This window comes from Staurois parvus, unplaced genomic scaffold (assembly GCF_062004578.1).
Source record: "Staurois parvus isolate SC_StPar_1 unplaced genomic scaffold, SC_StPar_1.0 ptg000402l, whole genome shotgun sequence".
Classification (NCBI taxonomy): Eukaryota; Metazoa; Chordata; class Amphibia; order Anura; family Ranidae; genus Staurois; species Staurois parvus.
This window is the reverse complement of record NW_028318198.1, coordinates 9,302,883-9,328,353: the sequence shown is the minus strand read 5'-3', so window position 1 is coordinate 9,328,353 and position 25,471 is coordinate 9,302,883. Positions and strand designations below refer to the sequence as shown.

At 41.3% G+C, this 25,471-nt stretch overlaps 1 protein-coding gene across 5 annotated transcripts in view; it reads left to right on the top strand.

Moving 5' to 3' along the window:
• Positions 1 to 25,471, top strand: part of VAV3 (vav guanine nucleotide exchange factor 3) — a 308,707-nt gene that overhangs the window by 119,430 nt on the left and 163,806 nt on the right. For all 5 annotated transcript variants that reach the window (XM_089686619.1, XM_089686621.1, XM_089686620.1 and 2 more), the window contains one exon: positions 21,343 to 21,401. In XM_089686619.1, coding sequence (XP_089542745.1) covers positions 21,343 to 21,401 — 59 coding nt within the window. The remainder of the gene's footprint in view (positions 1 to 21,342; positions 21,402 to 25,471) is intronic.

Here is a 25,471-nt window from a genome sequence, read left to right as displayed (position 1 = left end):
TTCTATAAATCATCAAGTTCCTGATACTTGCTAGAACTTACCTATGAGCTGTACTAAGCAGGTCCTACAGTGCTCTGACCCAGGTTATGTAACCTAAACCCTTTGGGTTATGCCAGTTGCACTTACACTCACTGGCCATTTTATTAGGTACACCTGTTCAATTGCTTGGTAACACAAATTGCTAATCAGCCAATCACATGTCAGCAACTCAATGCATTTAGGCATCTAGACGTGGTGAAGATGACTTGTTGAAGTTCAAACTGAGCATCAGAATGGGGAAGAAAGGGGAATTAAGTGACTTTGAACATGGCATTGTTGTTGGTGCCAGATGGGCTTGTCTAAGTATTTAAAAAAATGCTGATCTTTTGGGATTTTCACGCACAACCATCTCTAGGGCTTAAAGAGACCAGTGAGCTGATAAAAAAAATATCCAGTGAGCTGCAGTTGTGTAGACAAAAATTCCTTGTTGATGTCAGAGCTCAGAGGAAAATGGGCAGACTGGTTTGAGATGATAGAAAGGCAACAGTAACTCAAATAACCACTCTTTATGTTAACATGGGCCAAAATCTCTGAGGAATGTTTCCAACACATTGTTGAATCTATGCCATGAAGAATTAAGGCAGTTCTGAAGGCAAAAGGGGGTCCAACCCAGTACTAGCAAGGTGTACCTACAAAAGTGGTTGGTGAGTGTACAGAAGGTCTGTATTTTAGGTGTCAGCACCCCAAGTGTACTGATGCCATGGCTTCTTGTCTTCTTACCTGAAAACAGCACACCTGCTTCTTAGAACTCATAGGTACATTTCTGATCAACTTTACACTACAACCTGAGCCCCATTATTATCAGCCTGATTGAGTGCAGTGGATTTAACTGACAACTGTACTAAAAATCCCCCCCATCCCTGGCCCTCCTGAATTACCCTGCATTAAAACTCCCCATCCCAGTTTCATATTTAACCCTGTAGCAAGCCTGCCTTCTCTGTGATGTTTACTATCTAGGGATAGAATTATAGGGATTCGGGGATGGGAGCTGTATAAAAGGCGCTATCTGAGGAATAAAGTGTGGCTTAATGACATGCACAATCCTTCAATATTTTTACCAGGTTGCTACAGCTCATTTTAAGTCCTCATGCACACTGGACGTTTTTCATTTTTACAGCGGCTGTTTTTGGCTTTTGCCGATTTTTCCAAAGCTAGTAAACCCCCCAGCATGTTATCCTATGTTTCCATGCACACCTAGACTGTAATCAATGTATTTTGGCAGGGGCATTTTTTTGGCTGGAAACAAATCCAGAACTAGTGTGTTTTTGGAGGAGTTTTTTTAGCTGTAAAAACGCTCTAACGCTATAAAATGCGGCAAAACGTGGTAAATTGCCCCTATGTTGTGTTTATGTCAAATAACTTATCAAATTCAGAGGCATTAAAAAAACAGATTCTTTACTTGAAACTGATATTGAAGTGAGTAAAGCTAGGGGAAAATTACGAATTTAGTAAATCAGCTCCTTGGCATGAAATACATATTTAATGCATTAAGACAAATGTCCAAGGCAAGACAAGTCAATGTGATTGTAAATACTATTTATTTGTTGAGTTATTCCTTGTGTAGTACATAGTCATATCTTTGAGGCTTGGTGTTATCAGTTACTGTCATCCTTTACATTTTCCTGTACTTTGAAATGTGCTTAAACCACTAATATTAGTATTTTCACTTTGACCACATACTTACATCCTGTTTATTCATACTAAAAGTTTACTATCTTACGATCAAAAGCAAGTCCTCTAAATATAATGAAGCTGTGAAATCTTGCGGATCCCATTTAAATTAAAAAAACGCCTGTCATTGCTGGCCCCAAGATTCAACAGGAGATATCCACAAGTCCATTCACCTATACATGTGTGCCCAGCATACTCTCTTATGCGAATGTCAACCCTTGCTCTCAATTTTAAAAGGCAGTCCATCCCTTTATATCTTCTGTAGTGTCCTGTTATCCAGTAAGGCTGTCCTTCATGGTGCTAAGTCAACAGGACGGGGCATCCATAAAAGTGTTAACCTTTGCGTGATAGAGATTTTCTATAAATCATCAAGTTCCTGATACTTGCTAGAACTTACCTATGAGCTGTACTAAGCAGGTCCTACAGTGCTCTGACCCAGGTTATGTAACCTAAACCCTTTGGGTTATGCCAGTTGCACTTACACTCACTGGTCATTTTATTAGGTACACCTGTTCAATTGCTTGGTAACACAAATTGCTAATCAGCCAATCACGTCAGCAACTCAATGCATTTAGGCATCTAGACGTGCTGAAGATGACTTGTTGAAGTTCAAACTGAACATCAGAATGGGGAAGAAAGGGGATTTAAGTGACTTTGAACGTGGCATTGTTGTTGGTGCCAGACGGACTCGTCTAAGTATTTAAAAAAATGCTGATCTTTTGGGATTTTCACGCACAACCATCTCTAGGGCTTAAAGAGACCAGTGAGCTGATAAAAAAAATATCCAGTGAGCTGCAGTTGTGTGGATGAAAATGCCTTGTTGATGTCAGAGCTCAGAGGAAAATGGGCAGACTGGTTTGAGATGATAGAAAGGCAACAGTAACTCAAATAACCACTCTTTATGTTAACATGGGCCAAAATCTCTGAGGAATGTTTCCAACACGTTGTTGAATCTATGCCACGAAGAATTAAGGCAGTTCTGAAGGCAAAAGGGGGTCCAACCCAGTACTAGCAAGGTGTACCTACAAAAGTGGTCAGTGAGTGTACAGTAGGTCTGTATTTTAGGTGTCAGCACCCCAAGTGTACTGATGCCATGGCTTCTTGTCTTCTTACCTGAAAACAGCACACCTGCTTCTTAGAACTCATAGGTACATTTCTGCTCGGCTTTACACTACAACCTGAGCCCCATTATTATCAGCCTGATTGAGTGCAGTGGATTTAACTGACAACTGTACTAAAAATCCCCCCCATCCCTGGCCCTCCGAATTACCCTGCACTAAAACTCCCCATCCCAGTTTCATATTTAACCCTGTAGCAAGCCTGCCTTCTCTGTGATGTTTACTATCTAGGGATAGAATTATAGGGATTCAGGGATGGGAGCTGTATAAAAGGCGCTATCTGAGGAATAAAGTGTGGCTTAATGACATGCACAATCCTTCAATATTTTTACCAGGTTGCTACAGCTCATTTTAAGTCCTCATGCACACTGGACGTTTTTCGTTTTTACAGCGGCTGTTTTTGGCTTTTGACAATTTTTCCGAAGCTAGTAAACCCCCCAGCATGTTATCTTATGTGTCCACACCTAGACTGTAATCAATGTATTTTGGCAGGGGCATTTTTTTGGCTGGAAACAAATCCAGGACTAGTGTGTTTTTGGAGGAGTTTTTTTAGCTGTAAAAACGCTCTAACACTATAAAATGCGGCAAAACGCGATACATTGCGGCAAATTAGCGTTTTTGGACTTTTTTTTACCAAGAAAACCTCTAAAAAACACAAACACGAAAAAACACTGCAAAACACTAATACAAAAACGCTAAAAACTCAAGTTTTTAACGTGACTTTACACAGCGTTATCAAAACACCCAGTGTGAATGGAGCCTGAAGGGCTTGTCTGGTTATATTTCGAGGCATCTACATCTTTGTACTGTCATTGCATCCTGCCTTGTTGCCTGCCTTTTAGATACAACCGTTTTGTTTCACCACGTGTTAGCACAAGATCATCCCTTCCCAGACAAAAATAGTAAAGTGTCACTCACATATTCCGGTGCCCTGACCCGCATCAGGCCAAAAGGCCGGTGTCAGTCAGGGCACAGGAATATGTGAGTGACACTTTACTGTCTTTGTCTGAGATATTTTATTCATTAAACTGGTTGCGCAATGATACCGTTTATGGCTTTTTATCCCTTAGTTAAAGAGTGTGCACAAGGGGACATTGAGGAGAGTGAAGATACAGATCTTGGAATAATTACATGAGAGCATATGGACCTGTGTATTGCTTGGGTCTATACATCTGGTGGGTCTCAGTGTGTAAAGGGGGAAGGGCACCATTTGGAGAGCACTGTTTTGCATGACAAGAGTGGAACATATTTAAGGTTCCATGTATACAGAACACTTCTGAAGGATGGAAACTGACTGCTGGAAAATGCTGATTAAAAAACATCCAGTTAGCCGCGTTTGCATACTGCGTTTATGCACGTTTAAGAGCGTTTGCGTTTAGAAGCATTTTTTAAAGATAACCTCAGGAGACCTTCCAAAATGCCCAGAATGCACTGAAAAACAGTAAAAAATTTACTATTTCAGACATTTTGAGAGAAATAGAGAGAGCAGAAGCAGAGAGAGCAGTATTTCTTGAGATTAGCTGTCTTTTTTTTTGTGGTGTTTGGATGTGTTCCAGTTGATTTCTGTGCAGAAATTATTGCAGCAGTGTCTAACATATTTTGTTTCATGCGAAACCTCAAAGTATGGTGTACCAAGTCCATTTGAGTACCGGGAAAACGCTGTGCGTGCATTTTCCATGATGAAAAAAGACTCTGGACAGCATCTGGAAATGGAAGAGTTAAAACAATTTCCAAATGCAAACGCTTATAAATGCTGTTAGCCGCGTTTACAAGTGTTTGCCATTTCAAATGCTGATAAAATCTACTCCTGAACACAGGTTTAATGCATTAAAAAAAACGACTGGAAACTCAACTGCCTGTAAACGACTGTAAAGGACATAGTGTCCATGGACAGATAGGAAAACATTAGGGAGAGTTCAGGGGTTGCTTAAAAAAAACACAGAAAAGCTCCTAAACGTGAGTTTATCAGCTGCAGTGTACATGGAGCCTAAGCCTACATTCACACTGAATAAATGCATTTTGTAGCCTTGCCTTACTAAAAATTGGAAATTTTTTTTTTAATAACTAAGTGCTATAATACACCTCCCGCTCTAAGTGTAAACTCTGTTTTATACCATATATGTATTATTATTATTATACAGGATTTATATAGCGCCAACAATTTGCGCAGAAATACAAGGAATACCTTTGTATCATAAAGTGCTGCCTTGCAAATATCCACGTATAACAAAAATGTGTAACACAGTGCTAAAGTGCACCTCCCTCACTATCCACTAATAACAAAATTGTACCTCCCTCAGTATTTGTCCAGTCTTGTACATACATAGATGAAAATACAAATGCTCGTCCAAAAAAACATAAAGTGTTGAATAATCCACTTGGAGTATAATGCTCCTTCCACATCGATCAAGATTCAGTTTCTGGTGATCTTTGTGCTTCAGTGAACATGCACTTCTCTATGAATCAATGTGATCAAGTCAGTGACTTCACTTGTGCTCCCCTTTGACTATACTGCCCCTTCCACATCGATCAAGATTCAGTTTCAGGTGATCTTGGTGCTTCAGTGAACATGCACTTCTCTATGAATCAATGTGATCAAGTCAGTGACTTCACTCGTGCTCCCCTTCCACAACCACACTCACCACAATGATTTGACCTCCTATGAAAAGCAGGTCTGTAAATGCTCAGGTTAAATTCTCGATCTTTGGGTTATAGTTATGTTGGCGCGATGTCCTCCAATTCTATGATCTGCTCCCATTATAGATAAATCCTTCTCTCCTCCTCCACTCGGACCATACCATGCAACATCAAGAGAGGGATGCTCCCATGGTGTCATACCATTTATTAATTGTATTCATTGCATAAACATTCTATGCAGTAAGGTAAAAAATCTTCTGCCTACAGCTTCCCTGCATCCTAAATACATACCTGAGCCCAATCTCAATTCAGAGATGTGCATGAGACCTGAGGCTGTCTCGGCTCTCTTGCTCCTCATTGGCCATTGACACCTGCTGCTGTCAATCAAAGCCAATGATGAGGAGCAGGGGGCGGGGCCGAGCCCCATTCTGTGGGTCTTATGGACATAGAGCAGTGCTCGGCAATGAGCATGCATGAGTGCCCCCAGAGTAAGCAGCTTGCTCTGAGGGCACTCGGGCAGGGGGGGGGTGGAGCCCAGTGAGGGACCCTAGCAAGGGACCTCAGAAGAAGAGGATTGGGGCTGCTCTGTGCAAAACCATTACACAGAGCAGATAAGTATGTTAAGAGGAAACCCAAACCTTTAAGATCACTATAAATATTCTGTTGTGTATCTGTTGTCTCTGACATTGAACATTCGCTGAATTTTTTGTGCGGCTCTATAGGCTCCATTCACACTAGGTTTCTTTCAAATCGCAGGCGGAGTTGCCACGATTCTGCCCATGATTTGAAAACGCGCTGTCAAAGTGTGAAAACGCACAATTGCGGTTTAATGTGCCATTCATTTGAATGACATTTGAAAGCAAAGGGCATTTGCATATTTTTCCATGCGGCAAACGCTCTGCGATCGCACAAAAAAAAAATCGCAGGACACACAATGCCCAAAAAAGGTCCCTGGACCATTCCATGATTTTGTTTGTGCGAACGCGGTGCATTTGCCACGTGGGAAAATGTGCCACAATTGTAGTAAACACTCAAAACAGAGTATTTTGAGGTGCCATTCACATGAATGGCACCTGAAAACGCGATCGCGCATTTTCACACTTTGCAAGCGCATTCAGCCTGCAATTTGAAAAAATCTAGTGTGAATGGAGCCTTAGGGATATTGAGGGCTGCACCTGAGACCCCCCACATTAAGAAAGATGACCACCGATAGTCTAAAAGCCGTGGCAAGCTAGATTTTGAATTCTTCGTGTGTGTCATCACTGTTCCTGACCATTCCCTCGTCATTATATCATGCTGCCCTTGCAGTGACTGCAGGAGGAGGCAGTTTTCGGTCACTGAACTCGTGTTAATAGCATTAAATAGTGTTCATTAATAATGATATTTCTCTTCCTCCTTGCCTCAGCTTTCTGTGTATCAGGATAATGGAACAGACTGGAGCTGTGCATGGCCTCATTACCGTGTAAAACATTAATTTGTTTCCTTTTTGCTTTATGCTTTCAGAGTTCAGATAAAAGGGACTGTAAATTATCATTGCCAAAAGCAAAGCAGGTTAACTGGTATAAATTAAATAATGCACTGCCATTTAGCAGGTTAATTAGAGTGATTCAGAAATCATGTGTCTGCAGCTGGCGTATTGAGAAGGCGTATGTGGGAAGATCTATTGTTTTATGCGTAGAGAAGTAGATATTTGTTAAGTTGTTTAAAAAGAGAAGATGCAATAGAAATGAACAAAGCACCCCAGATTTCTGGCAGATATGTTTCTGTACCCGCAGGGTTTGAAAGATATAGAAAATGGGTAAATCAGCATGTATTACAAAAATGTTAAAGGAGTATAAAAAAGGGAGCACAGTACATAAAAACAGGAACGCAAATTCTATGACCTAATGCACATGGGTGTATGAATTTATGCACAAATAATGTGTTTTTTTATGTGTGTTTATGTGCGATTACAGGCATATGGGGTTTAGAAGTGTTTGAGCATAAACTCATTCTGTTGGCTAGAATGTTCATTTATTCTAGTCAATAGAACATATTATTATTATACAGTATTTAAAAAGCGCCAATAGTTCGCTCAGCGCTGTACATTACAAAGGGGGACAGAACAATAACAATACAATGCAAAACATGAGGGGATCGAGGGCCCTGTTCTTTCGAGCTTACAATCTAGGAACAACATATTTACGTTTATGCGCACGTTCACATGTAAATTCCGCTCATAAGTTCCTCTCCAAATGCAGCTTTGGGACATTTTTTATGCTTCAAAACACTGCTCTTAAAAAAGGGTCAAACGCCTGATGTGCATGGCCACATAGACTAAGGGCTCATGTACACTGCAGCTGATAAACTGACATTCAGGAGCTGTTCAGCATTTTTTTCAGCAGCCCCTGAACTCTCCCTAATATTTTCCTATGTGTCCATGTACACATAGTCATTTACAGTCGTTCACACGCACCAAGCTTGTGTTCAGGAGTAGATTTTACCGGCATTTCAAACTCCAAACACTTGTAAACGCGGTTAACTGCGTTTATAAGCATTTGTGTTTAGAAGTTTTTTTTAACTGTTCCATATCCATATGCTGTCCTTTTTTCATCATCAGAAATGCATGCAAAGCGATTTCCATATATTCAAATGGGCCTGGTACACCAGTGTGGTCAGTTCCAGGTTTCGCGTGAAGGAAAAAATGGTAGAACGTGCTACATTATGCTCATGATGGGATCCATAGTGAATACAACCAGAATAGACAGGTCATCTCAACATATACTGCTCTCTCTGCTTCTGCTCTCTCTATTCCTCTCAAAATGTCTGAAATAGTTAATTATTTACTATTTTTCAGTGCATTGTGGGCATTTGGGAAGGTCTCCTGAGGTTTCTTTTAAAAATGCTTCTAAACGCAAATGCGCATACATTTTCCAGCAGTCAGTTTCCATCATTCAGAAGAGTTGTTCAAACGCCCCATGTACATAAGCCCTAACACTGAACTGAGTTTAAATGCACAAAAATATGCTGGATGCCTGTATAAATGGTGTTTTTTACTCCCATGTGCATGAGGCCTAAGGCTTCTTGAACACTGGGCATTTAGGCCTGACACATGAGGCTTTAGCATTTAGGTATGGGTGAAAGTTACAAGTGCACGTCCATCCAGCTCAGCTGCAAGCTGTGGGCAGGATCACCCCGATTGTAAAACGTACTGCAATCGTGACAAAATGCACCGCACGTGTTTGGGTGCCATTCATTTTTAATGGCATCTCAAATGCAGTGTAGTTTGGCCACGATTGTCGTGTAGGTTATCGTGCGGCAATCCGTGTTGCGCAACGCTTGCTGCCCAAAAGAAGCTCCTGCTCGTTTTTGGGTGAGGAGCTTCGTGCGATGCGGTTTGCATGACAATCACAGCAAAACCACACCTTGTTAAAAAAGAATGGCAATCTAACATAACTTTCACGCAAACCAATTATGGTAATTTACACGTATTGTTTTTAGTAAAGACATGTAGCAGAATACATTTTGGCCTAAATTTAGACAAAATCTGATTTATAAAATGTTTTTACGGGACATGTTTAATAGCAAAAAGTAAAAATATTTTTTTTTCTCAAAATTGTCGATCTCTTTTTTTTATAGCACAAAAAATAAAAACGCACAGGCAATCAAATACAGAAAAAAAGCTTTATTTGTGGGAAAAAAGACGTAAATTTAATTTGGGTGCAGCGTTGCATGACCACACAATTGTCCGTTAAAATAACGCAGCGCCATAACGAAAAAAATGGCCTGGTCAGGAAGGGGGGTAAATTCTCTTGAGGGCAAGTGGTTAAACACAGCAGTATTTTGTGCTAACATAAATATAATAAAAGCTGACTTTTAATTGGTAATCTATAAAAGCTATCTAAAGATTGCAAAGACAAGGCTGTGGATACATAATAGGCTTTTATATACAGCCTTGCCTACACAGTCTTCAGATAGCTTTTATAGATTACGAATTAAAAGTCAGCTTTTATTGTATTTATGTACTATGCTCCCAGATCAGATTTTTTTTCTCTGCTATTATTGGGTGTACAGGTTTCCTCATTATGTAGCAGATGTTTTGTTTCATATTGTTTAATATGTTGCAGAAATCTACTGCAAATGTTGTGAAGTGCATTTTAAGCCAAAGTTTTTTTTTAATTTTAGGTGGAGTTGGGAAGGGTTAGAACCCCTGCTAGGTTGTTACTTCTTTCTGGGGCTTCATTAGTTATTTTACCTTTTGGAACATACTAAGTACGTCTAGAAAGTGTTATTGTTTTGCACAACTGACTCTCAACTGGTAAAACGCAGCTGTATAAGGTTCCAGATCACTTTTAATGTGTGAGCAATATGACCCACAGGACCTCCATAAAGAGGATCTGACGGAGCAGCACAGTGGCTAAATAGTTACCACTTCCGCCTGGCAGCACTAGGGTTGTCGGTTCGGAATTATAACCACGGCACCATCTGCCTGCAGTTTGTGGCTCTGTGGGTTTGTTCTGGGTATTCCAGTTTCCTCCCACACTCCAAAGACATGCTGGTAGGTTAAGGCTAGGTTCACACCTATGTTTCTGTGGTGCTTTTTGCTTTTGCATATGCGTTATAGACATGTTTTTCATGCGTTTTGCATTTTTCCTTGTTGCTAGGCTTATTAAACCGCAGAATGCAGTAAAAATGCACTACATTGTTTTCTGCAGCATTTCCATTGAAGTCTATAGAACAAAAAAAGTAACATTTTGCGATCAAAAAGTCCCTGACCCTTTTCAAAAAACGCATCGGGTGAAAACGCTGAGATGTGAACCTGTCCCATAGGAAATCATGTTAAATGGACTGTAGTGCGTTTCTGCAAAACGCAAAACACTGCAGAAAACACTTATGTGTGAACCTAGGGTAATTGTCTAAATTGGCCCTAGTATATGTGTATGTATGAATGTGAGTTAGGAACCTTAGATTGTACACCCCTTGAGGGTTAGGAACTGAATGAACAATATATGTATGTAAAGAGCTGTGTAAATTGATGGCGCTATATAAGTACCTGAAATAAATAAATACATTTGTCCGATACTATTACTTAGGGAGGCTTGTTACCCCCCTTGTGATAGCAATAAAGTTAAACGGAAAAAAAAAATAAAATAAATAAAATTATAATAAAATGTACCGTAATTCACGCTACATAAGACGTACCTGACCATAAGATGCACCTAGGTTTTAGAGGTGAAAAACAAGAAAAAAAAATATTCTGAACCAATGGACTGCAGACACAGTACAGGAGATGACCAGAGACTGCGGACACAGTACAGGAGATGACCAGAGACTGCGGACACAGTACAGGAGATGACCTGAGACTGCGGACACAGTACAGGAGATGACCTGAGACTGCGGACACAGTACAGGAAATGACCAGAGACTGCGGATATAGTACAGGGGATGACCAGAGACTGCGGACACAGTACAGGAAATGACCAGAGACTGCGGATATAGTACAGGAGATGACCAGAGACTGCGGACACAGTACAGGAAATGACCAGAGACTGCGGATATAGTACAGGAGATGACCAGAGACTGCGGACACAGTACAGGAAATGACCAGAGACTGCAGACAGTACAGGGGATGACCAGAGACTGTGGACATAGTACAGGGAATGACCAGAGACTGCGGACATAGTACAGGAGATGACCAGAGACTGCAGACAGTACAGGGGATGACCAGAGACTGCAGACAGTGCAGGAGATGACCAGAGACTGCAGACAGTACAGGGGATGACCAGAAACTGCAGACAGTGCAGGAGATGACCAGAGACTGCAGACAGTACAGGGGATGACCAAGAGACTGCAGACCATTGGGGAGGGAGGGGGAGCGGGTACCTGAAGTTGTCCTTTCTTTAGTGTGGGCACGCTGGCTTCTTCACGCGCCGGCTTCTGTGACAGCCGGGTGCCCACTGCACATGTGCGAGAAGCGCTGCGCTTTGTGAATGGCCCGGCGCCTTCTGGGACCTGTCATGTGTCCCAGAAGTCGCCATACCATTCACAAAGCCCAGCGCTTCTCGCGCATGCGCAGTGGGCACCCGGCTGTCACAGAAGCAGGCGCTGGAAGACTACAGCGCTGGACAGAGGAACAGGTAAGGTCCTGCAGGAGAGAAGAGCTGAGCGGCCGGACCGGTATTCTGACATGGTGGCGGCGGAAATACCGGACCGGCCGCTCCATAGTCGCTCCATAAGACGCACTGACATTTTCCTCCCTTTTTTTGGGGGAAAAAAGTGCGTCTTATGGAGCAAAAAATACGGTAATTTTAAAAAAAATGAAATTTAACTTCGTCGCACACATCCTCAAATGTAAATGTGTGTACAGGATATTATCACAAATGCCGGAGTGAGGTCAGTAATTCCAGGACTGTAATTCATATTTTACTCAAAATTGATGACCCGTAAAGGCTTTTAAAGTGGTTCCTATGGAGAATTTATGTTCCATAGCATTTTGTGACATCAGGAGCGCATGCAATTTTAAGCCTTGACATGTTAGGTATCTATTTACTCGACACAACCCCTTCTTTTATATTTTACCCCCAAAAGTAGGTATTATATTGTGTTTGTTTGCACTAAAATTCATTGTAGTTTATTTTTTCTTGAAAATATGTCTTTCATAAACAGTTGCAGAAATATTGTGCAACATAAAAAATTGTAACAATCATCTTTTACTAACAACAACTTACAATGCCATCCACAACTCTGCCCACAGCTACTTCACCAACCTGGTCTCAAAATATCAACCAAACCGCTCTCTTCGATCCTCCCAAGACCTTCTGCTCTCTAGTTTCCGTGTCACCTCCTCCCATTCTCGCCTCCAGGACTTCTCCTGAGCTTCTCCCTTCCTATGGAACTCCCTACCCCAATCTGTCCGGCTGTCTCCTAATCTATCCACCTTTAGACGATCCCTGAAAACCTTTCTCTTTAAAGAAGCCTATCCTGCTTTCTCCTAATAAACCTCCATTTATTTCCTCCCATCAGCTCATCCCCCCACAACTATTACCTTTTGTATCACTCAACCCTTCCTCCTAGATTGTAAGCAATAACGAGCAGGGCCCTCTGTTTCCGCTTGTACCAAATTGTATTGTAACTGTAATGTCTACTTTCATTTTGTAAAGCTCTGCGCAAACTGCTGGCGCTATATAAATCCTGTAATATAATAATAATAATCTTTTTGTTTTACAAGGCCTCTGCTTTTTAGGTAATTTCATAGGCAAATATGCAGATTTTAACACGTGTACACAAAAATTTTAAATTTTCTTTAGAGGGAAAGGAATTAGAGAAATGAGGGAAGTGCTCAAAAAGCAACACAGACAGAAATAAAAATGTTTCTCTTTAGCAGAGTAGGGGAAGGCTGGATTTGTATTACTGGTGTGTCCCTTTTGCATATATTCCCTCACTTCTTGTCTGGTGAAACTGTTGTCAGCATGATTGGGCATGAGGTTAAATATCTTCAATGCTCTGGCAGTGGACTATGGGCTTTGCATTGGACTTGATGCTGTCAGAGGACATGCTACTGTCGGAGCATAGGGGAGAAGAGGATGCAGGTGCTGGTCTGACAGGCTTCCAGGAGCTTCCAGGAGTGGGGGATCATACTAGTAAAACTGCTTTTTGAGGCCCCATAGACATGAATGAACACATAACATCTTTCAGTGCAGGGGCAGTTCTATTGCAAGGGAGGATTTTTTTTCCTGGAGTTCAGTATTATTGAAAGTAGAGAATCAATTTTAAATAAATGACTGCATCACACAGGCATGGTGATATAAGTCGAGGAAAAGTAATGCAGTTTCTAATAATAAAGATTTGTTAAAGGGTAACTCCACTTTTGTTGCAAAAAAAAACAAACACCAATACCCTTTGGGTGATTTATGTACATTGCAATGTCCATTTTAACCACTTGAGCTCCAGAGGATTTACCCCCCCTTAATGACCAGGCCTCTTTTTGCTACTCGGCACTGCACTAATTCAACTGATAATTGCGCGGTCATGCAATGCTGCGCCCAAACGAAATTTACGTCCTTTTTTTCACACAAATAGAGCTTTCTTTCGGTCTAATTTGATCACCTGTGTGCTTTTTATTTTTCACGCTATAAACAAAAAAAGGCCAAACATTTTGAAGAAAAACAATATTTTTTATTTTCAGCTATAAAAAATATATAGTAAACTCAAAGTTGGTTCTAAATTTAGGCCAAAATGTATTCTGCTACATGTTTTTGGTAAAAAAAATCCCAATAAGTGTATATTGATTGCTTTGTGTGGAAGTTTTAGCGTCTATAAACTATGGTATAAATACTGCAATTTATGACATTTTTCTGCTATACAGCGCTGCGCTAGTTTAACGGACAATTGCGTGGTCATGCAATATGGTACATAAATGAAATTTACATCCTTTTTTTCCCCCACAAATTAAGCTTTCTTTCGGTGGTATATGATCGCCTGTGCGGTTTTTATTTTTTGCGCTATAAAAAAAAAAGGCTGACAATTTTGAGGAAAAAAACCCAATATTTTGGACTTTTTGCTATAAAACATGTCCAGTGAAAAAAAAAATTTCTGCCAAAATGCATTCTGTGACATGTCTTTGCTAAAAAAAACCCCAATACGTGTAAATTAATTGGTTTACGTGAAAGTTATAGCGTTTACAAATGGCGGGAAAGATACTGGGATTTTTAGGCGATCAGCGAATTATGGCGGCGATCAGGGACTTATGGCAGTGACCAGCGACTTATGGCGGGACTGCGGGACTGCGGCGGACATTCTGACATTGGGGGGTATTGACCTGGGGTGGCATGTAGTTAACAAACCTTGTTGCAGATTCCTACCGTTTGTTATTCTGAAGAAATACTGTTGCTATTTATTTGAAAGTGTCCATGTGCAAAGTGAATGTGAATGGGAGTGATTTCATAATGGCCCATCAGCTGCTGCACTTGCAGGGCTCTAATGAAAAAAGTGGCAGGGTCTGCATCCCTTTTGTAATTTCTCTTTGGGAGTGCCTCACAAAAAAATTACATTTTTGTTGCGGAGGATATCCAAAATTTTACTGAATCTTAGTGCACTTATGTACTGGGAAAATCAGTAGGCCAATCACACAAGCAGGAAATAATATCTCTGGGGGGTGTTGTGTACACCAACTATGTACAAAACTCCTACAGGTTGCAATATTGCATTGCATTTTACAGAAAATGACAGCACTGCAAGGAAAAGGAAAGGTTATTTTCTTAATAACATTCAATTATAATATCACTTGTATTGCAGTTCTATATCCTATATTATTTGCTATTTTTTCCCATCAAAGAGGAGTTACCCTTTAACATTTACTCTTTAACATTGGACATTTAGAATATGAGTGTTTGATATGGAGAATACTTCTTTCCTTCCTGGGTTTGGTGTTTTCTTATTTGTGACTACAGCCATAAATGTAACTGGAATTTGGAGAATGATTGATACCCCTAACAAGGATTCGCTCAGTACATAGAAATATACAGTATATAAAAATATAAATTGATATTAGGTATAATACCTAAGTTATTCAAAATTCAGTACATTTTATATTATTATTATTACAGGTACTTATATAGCACTGTAACTTTACGCAGCGCTTTACATCTATTTTGTACATTCACATCAATCCCTGCGCTCAAGGATCAAGGATCTAAGGCAGCCTTTCTCAACCAGGGTGCCCAAGCACCCTGGGGTGCCTTGAGGTTTCTTCAGGGATGCCTTGGCAAAATGTCTAAAAATTGCCCAAAACGTGTAAACAAACCTGCTTTTTAGTTACACAAAGACACAGGTTTTCATTATGCACCATTATGACCTTGACAACCTGACAACCAATGACATCATCAGTTGATAAGGAGGATATCAGCTGCCTGCACAGCATCCTAGTTTGACCCTCTCCTGCTCCTCTCCATCAGTGCTGGGGTCACGTTAGCTGAGTGATGGAGAAAAACTGAAGGAGAAGAGAAACCCTGGAATACTAGTCAGTACCAGTGTGCAAAATATGCTTTGGAAGAATAAATCCCCTCTAATGTTGGGTGCCCTACATGTGCGGATGTTGCTGCGTTATATAAAACTATTAGAATAGTTTTTCACATTTTAGAATGGGGTGCCTCTTTAAAATTATGGACAGTCTTGAGGCACCCCATTTTAGAATGTGGTGCCTCAGGATTGTCCAGAATTTTAAAGGGTGCCTTGACTGAAAAAAAGGTTGAGAAACACTGATCTAAGGTCCCTAACTCACAGATATAGAAAAAGTGCAGTAAAAACTGCATTTCCCTGCAGATCTAGTTAATTTGTTTTATTCAAACATTTTCTCTGCTCTAAATGCTCCACAACTTCCCTGTGTAATATACAACGCTTCTCATTTATTGATATAAAGGACTAAGAAGAATATATGTGGCATACGTGCTCTTCAACCATCAAGCTTTTAGCGCCCTCTAGTGACCAAGAAATAATAACACATTTATTCCATCCTGCACATATAGTACTCTATATCTCTTTGGTAGAATTATGGCTCTGGGTTAGTAGGCAGCCACTGTCAAGAAAGAAAGAGAATTGAAGGCTTACTAATGCTATGTTTCCTGCATTTTGTTGAAAATGCCAACATGTGATCTGCAATCTATTCACAAGTATTACAAATAAGAAGGTCCACACCTAATAATTTCATGTGAGAATCCCCTACCTTCTTTAAATATTTACTCTGTGGCATTTCTACAGGAAGGATTTAACATAGCTTTGTGGTAGAGCTGGCAACCCCAACCAGAAGCTCTCAAATAACAGCAGTACCGCTAAACTTCTGAAGTGTAAAAATGTAGTTTCCTGATACAAACTAATATAGAAAAAAAGCACAACCAATAAAACTACTCATAAATTACAATCCACCTAAAGAAACATCCTTTTGATTGAATTGATCCTTTAAGGGTATCTTGTTGTATTCCACATATAACAGTAAGAATGTAATATCAGATTAATAAATAATCCTGAGCTGCATTCAGACCCAGGTTTTAGCAATCCATATATAATGAATATCATTGTACAATCATTGCATAGGTGGCTGGGTTCCATTAGTCACGTTTGTGGGGACACAGCAGCCCATTCGTTTGAACGGGCTGCTGCACCTACAGAAAATGCAAGGAAAAAGTCCCTGAAACTTTTCCAGTTCTCCCCATCCACACATGTGTTGCAATTGGGTCACCAGGAAATATACACTCACCGCCCACTTTTTTAGGTACACCTGTTCAATTGTTTGGTAACACAAACTGCTAATCAGCCATTCACATGGCAGCAACTCAATGCATTAAGGGCTCGTTCACACTAGGCTGTTTTGCCAACGCTTGCCAAACGCCCCTATAGCGTTTGGCAAGCGTTGGTCCGGCGTTTGCGGAGCGTTTTTTAACGCTCCGCAAACGCCGCATGCGCGGTTTAGCGGAGGTTGCTAGGCGTTTGCCGAGCGTTAATAACGCCCCACAAACGCCTATAATGCAGTTTGAGTGGTGTTACCGCTCCGCAAACGCCCCGCAACCGCGTCGCAACCGCACCGCAAACGCCGGCCAGGCGTTTGCGGAGCGGCACCATAGACAAGAATAGGAGGCTTCAAAGCCTCCTGACTCGTCCAGAGGCGTCCGTTTTGCCGCGATGCAACGCGACGCAAACGCTCCCGTTAGAACAGCACCATGTGCTGTAATGTGCAGAATTGGCAGAGGCGTTTGGGAAGCGGTAAAAACGCTTCCCAAACGCCTCTCTGCCGCCTGCACACAAGGCTAGTGTGAACATAGCCTTAGACATCTAGAGTGAAGATGACTTGTTGAAGTTCAAACTGAGCATTAGAATGGGGAAGAAAGGGGATTTAAGTGCCTTTGAACATGGCATGGTTGTTGGTCCCAGAAGGGCTGGTCTGAGTATTTCAAAAACTTCTGATCTACTGGGATTTCCACACACAACCATCTCTAATGAAATCAAGACTTAGCAGACCAGGCAATGTTTTTCCAATGTTCTATTGTACAATTTTGGTGAACCTTTACGAAATGTAGCCTTTGTTTTCTATTCTTAGCTGACAGGAGTAGCCCCCAATGTGGTCTTCTGCTGCTGTAGCTCATCTGCTTCAAGGTTCGACATGTTGTAGGTTCAGAGATGGTATTCTGCATTCCTTGTGTCATGTACCTTGTTGTGAGCCTGACGGCAGAGGAAGGCTTCTTGTACAGCTCCAGCTTGAGGGCCACTGAAGGTGAAACAGCAACCACAAAAGCATGGTGGGGTATGAGTGCCTGGTCAGTCCTGTAGTCTGTGCAGGAATCGCTGGCACTTTGCTGGCAGATTGGACAGCTGGACAGGTTGGCAGCAGAGCAGACTGGAAGCAGGCAGACGTCATGGCTGGGCAGGCTGGCAGCAGACAGATGTCACAGCTGGGCAGGCTGACAGCGGAGCAGGCTGGTAGCAGACAGATGTCATGGCCGGACAGGCTGATGACAGAGCAGGCTGGCAGCAGACGGATGTCATGGCTGGACAGGCTGGTGACAGAGTAGGCTGGTAGCGGGCAGATGTTACAGCTGGACAGGCTGGTGACAGAGCAGGCTGGTAGCAGACAGATGTCACGGCTGGACAGGCTGGTGACAGAGCAGGCAGGTAGCAGACCGATGTCACGGCTGGACAGGCTGGTGTCAGAGCAGGCAGGTAGCAGACAGATGTCACGGCTGGACAGGCTGGTGACAGAGCAGGCAGGTAGCAGACCGATGTCACGGCTGGACAGGCTGGTGTCAGAGCAGGCAGGTAGCAGACAGATGTCACGGCTGGACAGGCTGGTGACAGAGCAGGCAGGTAGCAGACAGATGTCACGGCTGGACAGGCTGGTGACAAAGCAGGCTGGTAGCAGACAGATGTCACGGCTGGACAGGCTGGTGACAGAGCAGGCAGGTAGCAGACCGATGTCACGGCTGGACAGGCTGGTGTCAGAGCAGGCAGGTAGCAGACAGATGTCACGGCTGGACAGGCTGGTGACAGAGCAGGCAGGTAGCAGACAGATGTCACGGCTGGACAGGCTGGTGACAGAGCAGGCAGGTAGCAGACAGATGTCACGGCTGGACAGGCTGGTGACAGAGCAGGCTGGTAGCAGACAGATGTCACGGCTGGACAGGCTGGCAGCGGAGCAGGCTTGTAGCAGACAGACATCATGACTGTACAGGCTGGTAGCAGAGCAGGCTGGTAGCGGGCACATGTCACAGCAGGACAGGTTGGTTGCAGAGCAGGCTGGTAGCAAGCGGGTGTCATGGCTGGACAGGCTGGTGACAGAGCAGACTGGTAGTGGGCAGATGTTACAGCTGGACAGGTTGGTTGCAGAGCAGGCTAGCACACTGTATCCAGGGTCAGACAGGCTGGGCTGATAACAGATAAGCTGATCAGTCATAAACAGCAGGCAAAAGAGTAGTCGGGTCACAGGTCAAGGTCAGTAATGGTGGGAGCAGATCAAGCACAGACAGAAGGCAGAGGCGGATTCCAAGAAGCAAGGTGTGGTCAAGCACAGGTATCACTCACAGAAACAGGCACAGGAATACAGGAGGGGAAGCTGCAGATCAGACAGCACAGGCTAATAGTGCTGCTGGGTTTCAATAGTTTCATTGGCGCCAACATTAGCAAAAGGCAGTCGCGGGTGTGCGGATCCACGAACACAAATGTGCACGAATATGCACAGCAGAACGGGCCCTAGCACATCTGCGCCTGCGCCATCATGTAAGTCCAGAAGCTTCAGCCGCACTATGGCAAGTATCTTCCTTACACCTTGGTTCTATCTATTGAATCAGACTGCCCATTCTCCTCTGACTTCTGACATCAACAAGGTGTTTTCGTACACACAACTACCCCTCTCTGGATATTTTCTCTTTTTCGGACCATTCTCTGTAAACTCTAGATATGATTGTGTGTGAAAATCCCAGTAGATCAGCAGTTTTTGAAATATGCAGACTAGTCCATCTGGCACCAGCAACCATGCCATGTTCAAATGCACTTAAATCCCCTTTCTTCCCCCTTCTGATGCTCAGTTTTAACTTCAGCAAGTTGTCTTCACCACATCTAGATGCCTAAATGCTTTGAGTTGCTTCCATGTGATTGGCTGATTAGCAATTTGTGTTACCAAGCAATTGAACAAGTGTATCTAATAAAGTGGCTTGTGAGTGTAAATATGGATTAGGGGCTGTTGAACGATATACAGTTTGAAGTTTAGTGCATGCTGGTCCGTCTTTCTAGATATAATTTATTTACAGTACTTATATAGCGCCATCAATTAATATGGTGCTTTACATGTATTGAACATTCACATCAGTCCCTGCCCTCAAGGAGCTTACAATCTAAGGTCCCTAAATCGCATTCATACATACACATACAAGGGCCAATTTACCAAGCAGCATGTCTTTGGAATGTGGTAGGAAACAGGAGTACCCAGAGAAAACCCAAGAAGGCACAGAGAAAATATGCAAACTCCACGCAGGTATTACCATGGTTGGGATTCAAACCAACAACCCTAGTACTGCCAGGTGGAACTGCTAACCACCTAGCCACTATGCTGCCCAGAATCCCGTAAAAATTTAGTTTCTTTGCTTGAATCTGCTAATAGCTATCCAGACAGATCATGTAAAATGTACAGTAAGTGGGGTTGCCAGATCATTTTCACCATGTTCATTCTTTCTACTATGGATACTGTTAATTTGCTTCAGGTCATTGTTAAGCATGTATCAAGGTATCAAGTCTATGTATGTAAAGGTATCCACAATTTTTGATTAGGAGTCTGAAGGGGCCAAGAACAATAAAATCAGGTCCAGTGTTTTAGTTTATTCTGAACCCTGAATAGGAGTCCTGTATGATGGTAATAAGAGTTTCAAGGGAAAACTGGCTATCCTGTAGAAATATCAATACATCATCAATTTAAAGCTCCTCCTCACCTAAATTCCACAATAGTGTGGGGTATGTTTCAGTCTGGGCAGAAAGAGATTTAATGACTAAGGTAAATGATAAGGGGCATAGAGGGCAGCACTGTCTTGTACCCCAGGACAACAAAAGGGGGCAGATAAGGAGCAACTAACACTTAGTTGTGCTGAGGTCAAGGAATAAAGTAGCCAAATTATAGTTAGATAATGTATTACCCAGGCCATGCATTCCCAGTCACCTCCACAGGTAATTTCATTGTGTTTGCAGCTTCTGAGGATAGTATGCCTCTATTGTCTGCATAATTGTAGGTATTTGTTGGTATAAGAAGAGCCTGTCAAAGTTAGTGGCTGTTGCCATCCAGGAATAAATCCTAATTTATCATGGTGTACCAGTTGAGATATACAGTAACATTGGCAAGGTAGGTAGCCAAAACCATGGCAACTAATTTTGTATCTGTGGCAAGGAGAGATATTGGGTGGCCTGGGTTTTTTGTCTGGTTAGGATTTACTCTAATTATATTTTCCTGCATAGAAGAGGCAACAGTGTCTATGTCCAATGGTAGATTGTATACAAAAAGCAGAAAAAGATGGGTTAGTATTTTTTTATAGGTTTCAACTGAGTCTTTTACTCCCATGACCTTCAATGTTAGGCATGGGTCCAAGAGCAAGTTCTAATTCCTCGAGAGTAATAGGTGCACCACACAGGCTGTGTTCCTGTGTTGACAGGTAGGGGAGTGTGATATGAGCCAAGAACTCATAAAGATCCTGTTCCCTGTAATTTGTATGGGATGAATAGAGAGTGTTAAAGAATTGTTAAAATACCTTCAGTATAACTGGGGTGTTGGAATATGTGTGAGTGTTGGAATATACAGCCTTTATTGATGACAGTGTGACTCAATATGTACAGACACATACTTACTGTTATTACATGCTATTACTATTTTCAGGTTATAGAGACTTTGTCCAAGCTCTCCCATTCTCCAAATGCCCTGTCATGTGGAATCAGGTCAGTTATTATTCATTGCTATTTAAATAGGTATGCTTAAAGGCACAAAGACCCTCATTTTAACAAGCTTTTGGAATTCACATTGTCTGCATGCACAGTAATTATATATATATAAATATATATATATATATATATATATATATCATTATTTTTTTTTTATATTGATCAGTTTGATGGAATAGAGTGTCAGAGTAGATATTTATTTCGCAATTCAAAAGCATTTTATTGTGAAAAATGTTATCTGAAATACCTAATGAGTTGGCAAAAAACTGAGGCACTTGTGCAGTGATCACAATCATTTTAATTATTATGAATGGTAATATTAATAAAAAGAACTATAATACTTTTTTAAGACTTTAACATTTTTTGCACTTTGAGGAGACATTTGTAATAAATGTAGTTACAGGAACACCAATTATAAATTATAAATGTTGACCATGTATCAGTATGATGACTTGAAAAATTGATGGATCTTTTATGCAAGTTTAATGTTTGTTATGCTCAACTACAAGAAAGTCCTTGAATATTAATTCTACATGAAACCCCTTGTTCTTTGTCTAGGTAGGACACAAAAAGGATACTGCAACCAGAAAAACATATTTGAAGCTAATGTCAATGTTTATTTATATAATAATTGTGGTAATTAATTATTCAACTTTCCTCTCTTCTCATCAGAAGACAGTGTCTCTGTAGCTACAAATGGTGTACTCTTGTGGTCTCCATAACAGTACTGTACAAAATATATCAATAGATGAAGAATGTCCTTCAAACTATGCTTCAGGACAAACACTGCATAAACCATAAGAAAGCCAGAATGTAATGCGGGTATATTCAGTATGATGTCGCACAGATTGCAGTAGCGGTTAAATTACCGTTTACTATAGCAAGAACAAGAAATAATAAATTCTGATTCATTTTAATGGATTATGGCCATTTACAACTCATAGCTGTTCTTTATCGTTGGAAAAATACTCACTACATCAAAAAATGTTATTACATTGACCTGCTTGTGCGGCATAGTTTTGCAACATAATAGTAGGTCTGATAACGGTTAGTCTTATTTGTGAATGTAGTGCACTTTCTGAACTCAGCAAGTCTGTGTAATAATAATGTTAGTAAGCTTGCAATTTTGCATTAAAGAGTCAAGTGATTGGCCTCATGTAATGCTATACAGAAATGAAACAAATCCTTCTACATAAATTGTACCTGTTTATCTGCAGTCTTCTCTTCTCTACAGTCAGTCAAAGTGCTGAATATTATGCAGCTTGTCTGCGAAAGAAAAAAAAGGGCGCAGAGAGCTAAAGTTACACTCTGCAGGGATCAGTAAAGAGAGGTCTGAGAGCTGATTGGAGGAAAGAGACACACACCTCCCTCCACACAACTCACAGGGACAGAGCTGAGGTTATCAATCTGCTGGAGGTCCTCCCCTGTCACCATGTTTCTCTTGGTGTCAGGAAAACTTGTCAAAACTGATTCATGCTGATAGCAGAGGAATGAAGCAGCAGGTAGAAATGGCACTTGTGATCTTAATTGAGACAAGCACACAATATAAAGGTATATACTTTGTTCATATTTCATGTCTGAGGTATACAGCAAATGTAAATTAACCTGTGAAAAGGTGAAACCCTCAGTGAGTATCATGACACAGCTAAAATGATGTCTTGAATCACTGTCTTAAAACTAGCATTCAGCCATTCTGAAAGTTCATAACTCTTCACCTGCATGTTTGTTCTGAGTAAAGGACTCCTTGGATCATAAAGCCATAAACAAGACAACAGCTGAATAAGAAGTGGAATCCGCACCTTGAAAAACCAGGAACCTTTTGGAGTCTACACCTTTAAAAACAAAGCTAACAGTGGCAGTTCCCAAAATTCCAGCCTCACAAGTGAGAAAATCACCTTTCCAGCGGTAGCAAAGATTTTGGAAGCAACTTTATGCATCCTTGCTTCAATCTTGATTATCTTCTCTGTCTAGCCAATATAATAGCAGAGCTGTATACCGTGTTGGCCATCAACAAAAGTCGTAGTTTGGATTTAGGGTGATACTGTTTATTGGCTAACAAAATAGATTGTAGTGCAAGTTTTTGAGGTACTGTGGCCTCTCCTCCTTCATAATAGGCTAGCATGCCTTAAAAGCTTGGACTACAATGTATTTAGTTAGCCATCACCGTAAAGTGGTTGTAAAGCCTAAACATTTTTTACCCCAATGCATTCCTTGCATTAAGGTAAAAAATGTTTTGGCAAAGTTTTTGGCCCCTCACCTCCCCTTTTACTTACCTGAGCCCTCATTTAATCCAACAATGTGCCCGTCTGCAGCTCTTCTTTCCTCTCCCTTCTGGGTCTCACTGGCTTTGCTGGGGTACCGGGAGCCATAGGCTCTCCCTGCTGTCAATCCAAGCCAGTGACTAGGGAGTGGGGGGCAGGTCCTGCTGTCTGTGTCTATGGATGCAGCTGCTTGGGCTTGGGAGCGAGCATGCACAAGCCGCTTTCCATGGGGGCACTGGACAGAGAGGAGGAGCCAGGAGCGCAGTAGGGGACCCAACAAGAGGAGGTTCGGGGCTGCTCTGTGCAACTCCAATGTACAGAGCAGGCAAGTATAGAGATGTTTGCTATTTAAAAAAAACCTTTACAATTACTTTCAATTTAAACTTAAGCTGGCTGAAGATGGATTAAAATTAGGCTGGTTCAGTAGAGTCCAGCCGAATTTCAATCCATGTTTGTCCATGCCTGTTTGACAGAAGTTGACTGTTTTGTCAAAGGGACGTGTTGAAACATTTTTCTTGATCAGATGGCTGCATCTAATTGGCTGAGAGTCCCAAGAGTCCTGCTGTCAAAATACATTGTCGCTCTGAGTCGGATTTATGTATCCATTTCCCTTGTGTGGATGGAGGAATCTGTTTTTATTTTTCATCCAGCCAACTGTCTGATTGAAAAAAAGAGTAATCTTTGGCCAGCTTTAGACTAAATGATGAAAGGCATAAAGGCAGAAATAAACTTTATAATACATTACACATGAACTAAAATATAATCCTTCTGTTTACCTGTATAGTCTCAACGTGTTTTACAATGCTCTACTGAGTACACAAAGACATTCACATCAGGCTGTGCTCTTGTGGCGCTTATACACTAACTTCCCTACCAAATTCATACATACTCCATGCAGATGATGCCTTCTCCTGGGAATTAAACACAGGAATCTAGTACTTCAAGGCAACACCGCTCTCCAGTCATATTACAATCAAAAAGAACATAATGGATCGTAAATGTTTCTACAGTTCTCACATGTCTACTGCTAGCTATCTATTAGCTAGCTGTCTATTTCTTAGTTCATTTCTACCTTTGCATTTCTTTTTAGTTTTGGTTTAAGTTTAAAAGGGTGAAAACCCCTGTCAGGTTTGTTTTGTTGTCTGTTTACCCATTAGGTACATCCTGTTTATTGCCATCAAGACAAAAAATGATGGCATATCCACATTTTACCAATATCACTAGAACAGGAATAGGGAAAATCTCCTAATAAGGAGGTGTTCTCTAATTTTCTGTTTCTTCGAGACTGGAGGTTAATGGCCAGTGTTGGTGGGCTTTTGTGTACAGCTGAAATGCTTTTCTCACCATACAACTCTATAGGAATGCAGGCCAAGTACAGGTCAACTGCAGTTCAGCAAGTCAGCTGTATTTGTGGTGCATTTTGAATTGTCTCAGTTGTATCTTGAACTGATGGCAAAAGCATGCTGTGACTGCCCATCAAAGCCTGACACAGGCCGTTTTTCTCCCCACTGGGGCACAGACAGCAAAAAAGGTCTGGTGCTTAAATCATTCCCTGCTCTCTCCAAAATGAAAAATGTTTCTCTTTAGACATACAATACTTTAACCAATGGGAGTTGACATCTGTTATTTTATGCTATTTCTTGTATTCTTCTGGGTAGATTTGCAAAATTGACCAGTTGTATTGTAATGCAGCTTTCTTACTTGAACAATTGTACAGAAGTGTTATTATGGTCATTATTAATATTTAAAAAATACAACAAATACACCTTTTTTAAATTGTTTTAAAAGTAATGTATTATTTATGAG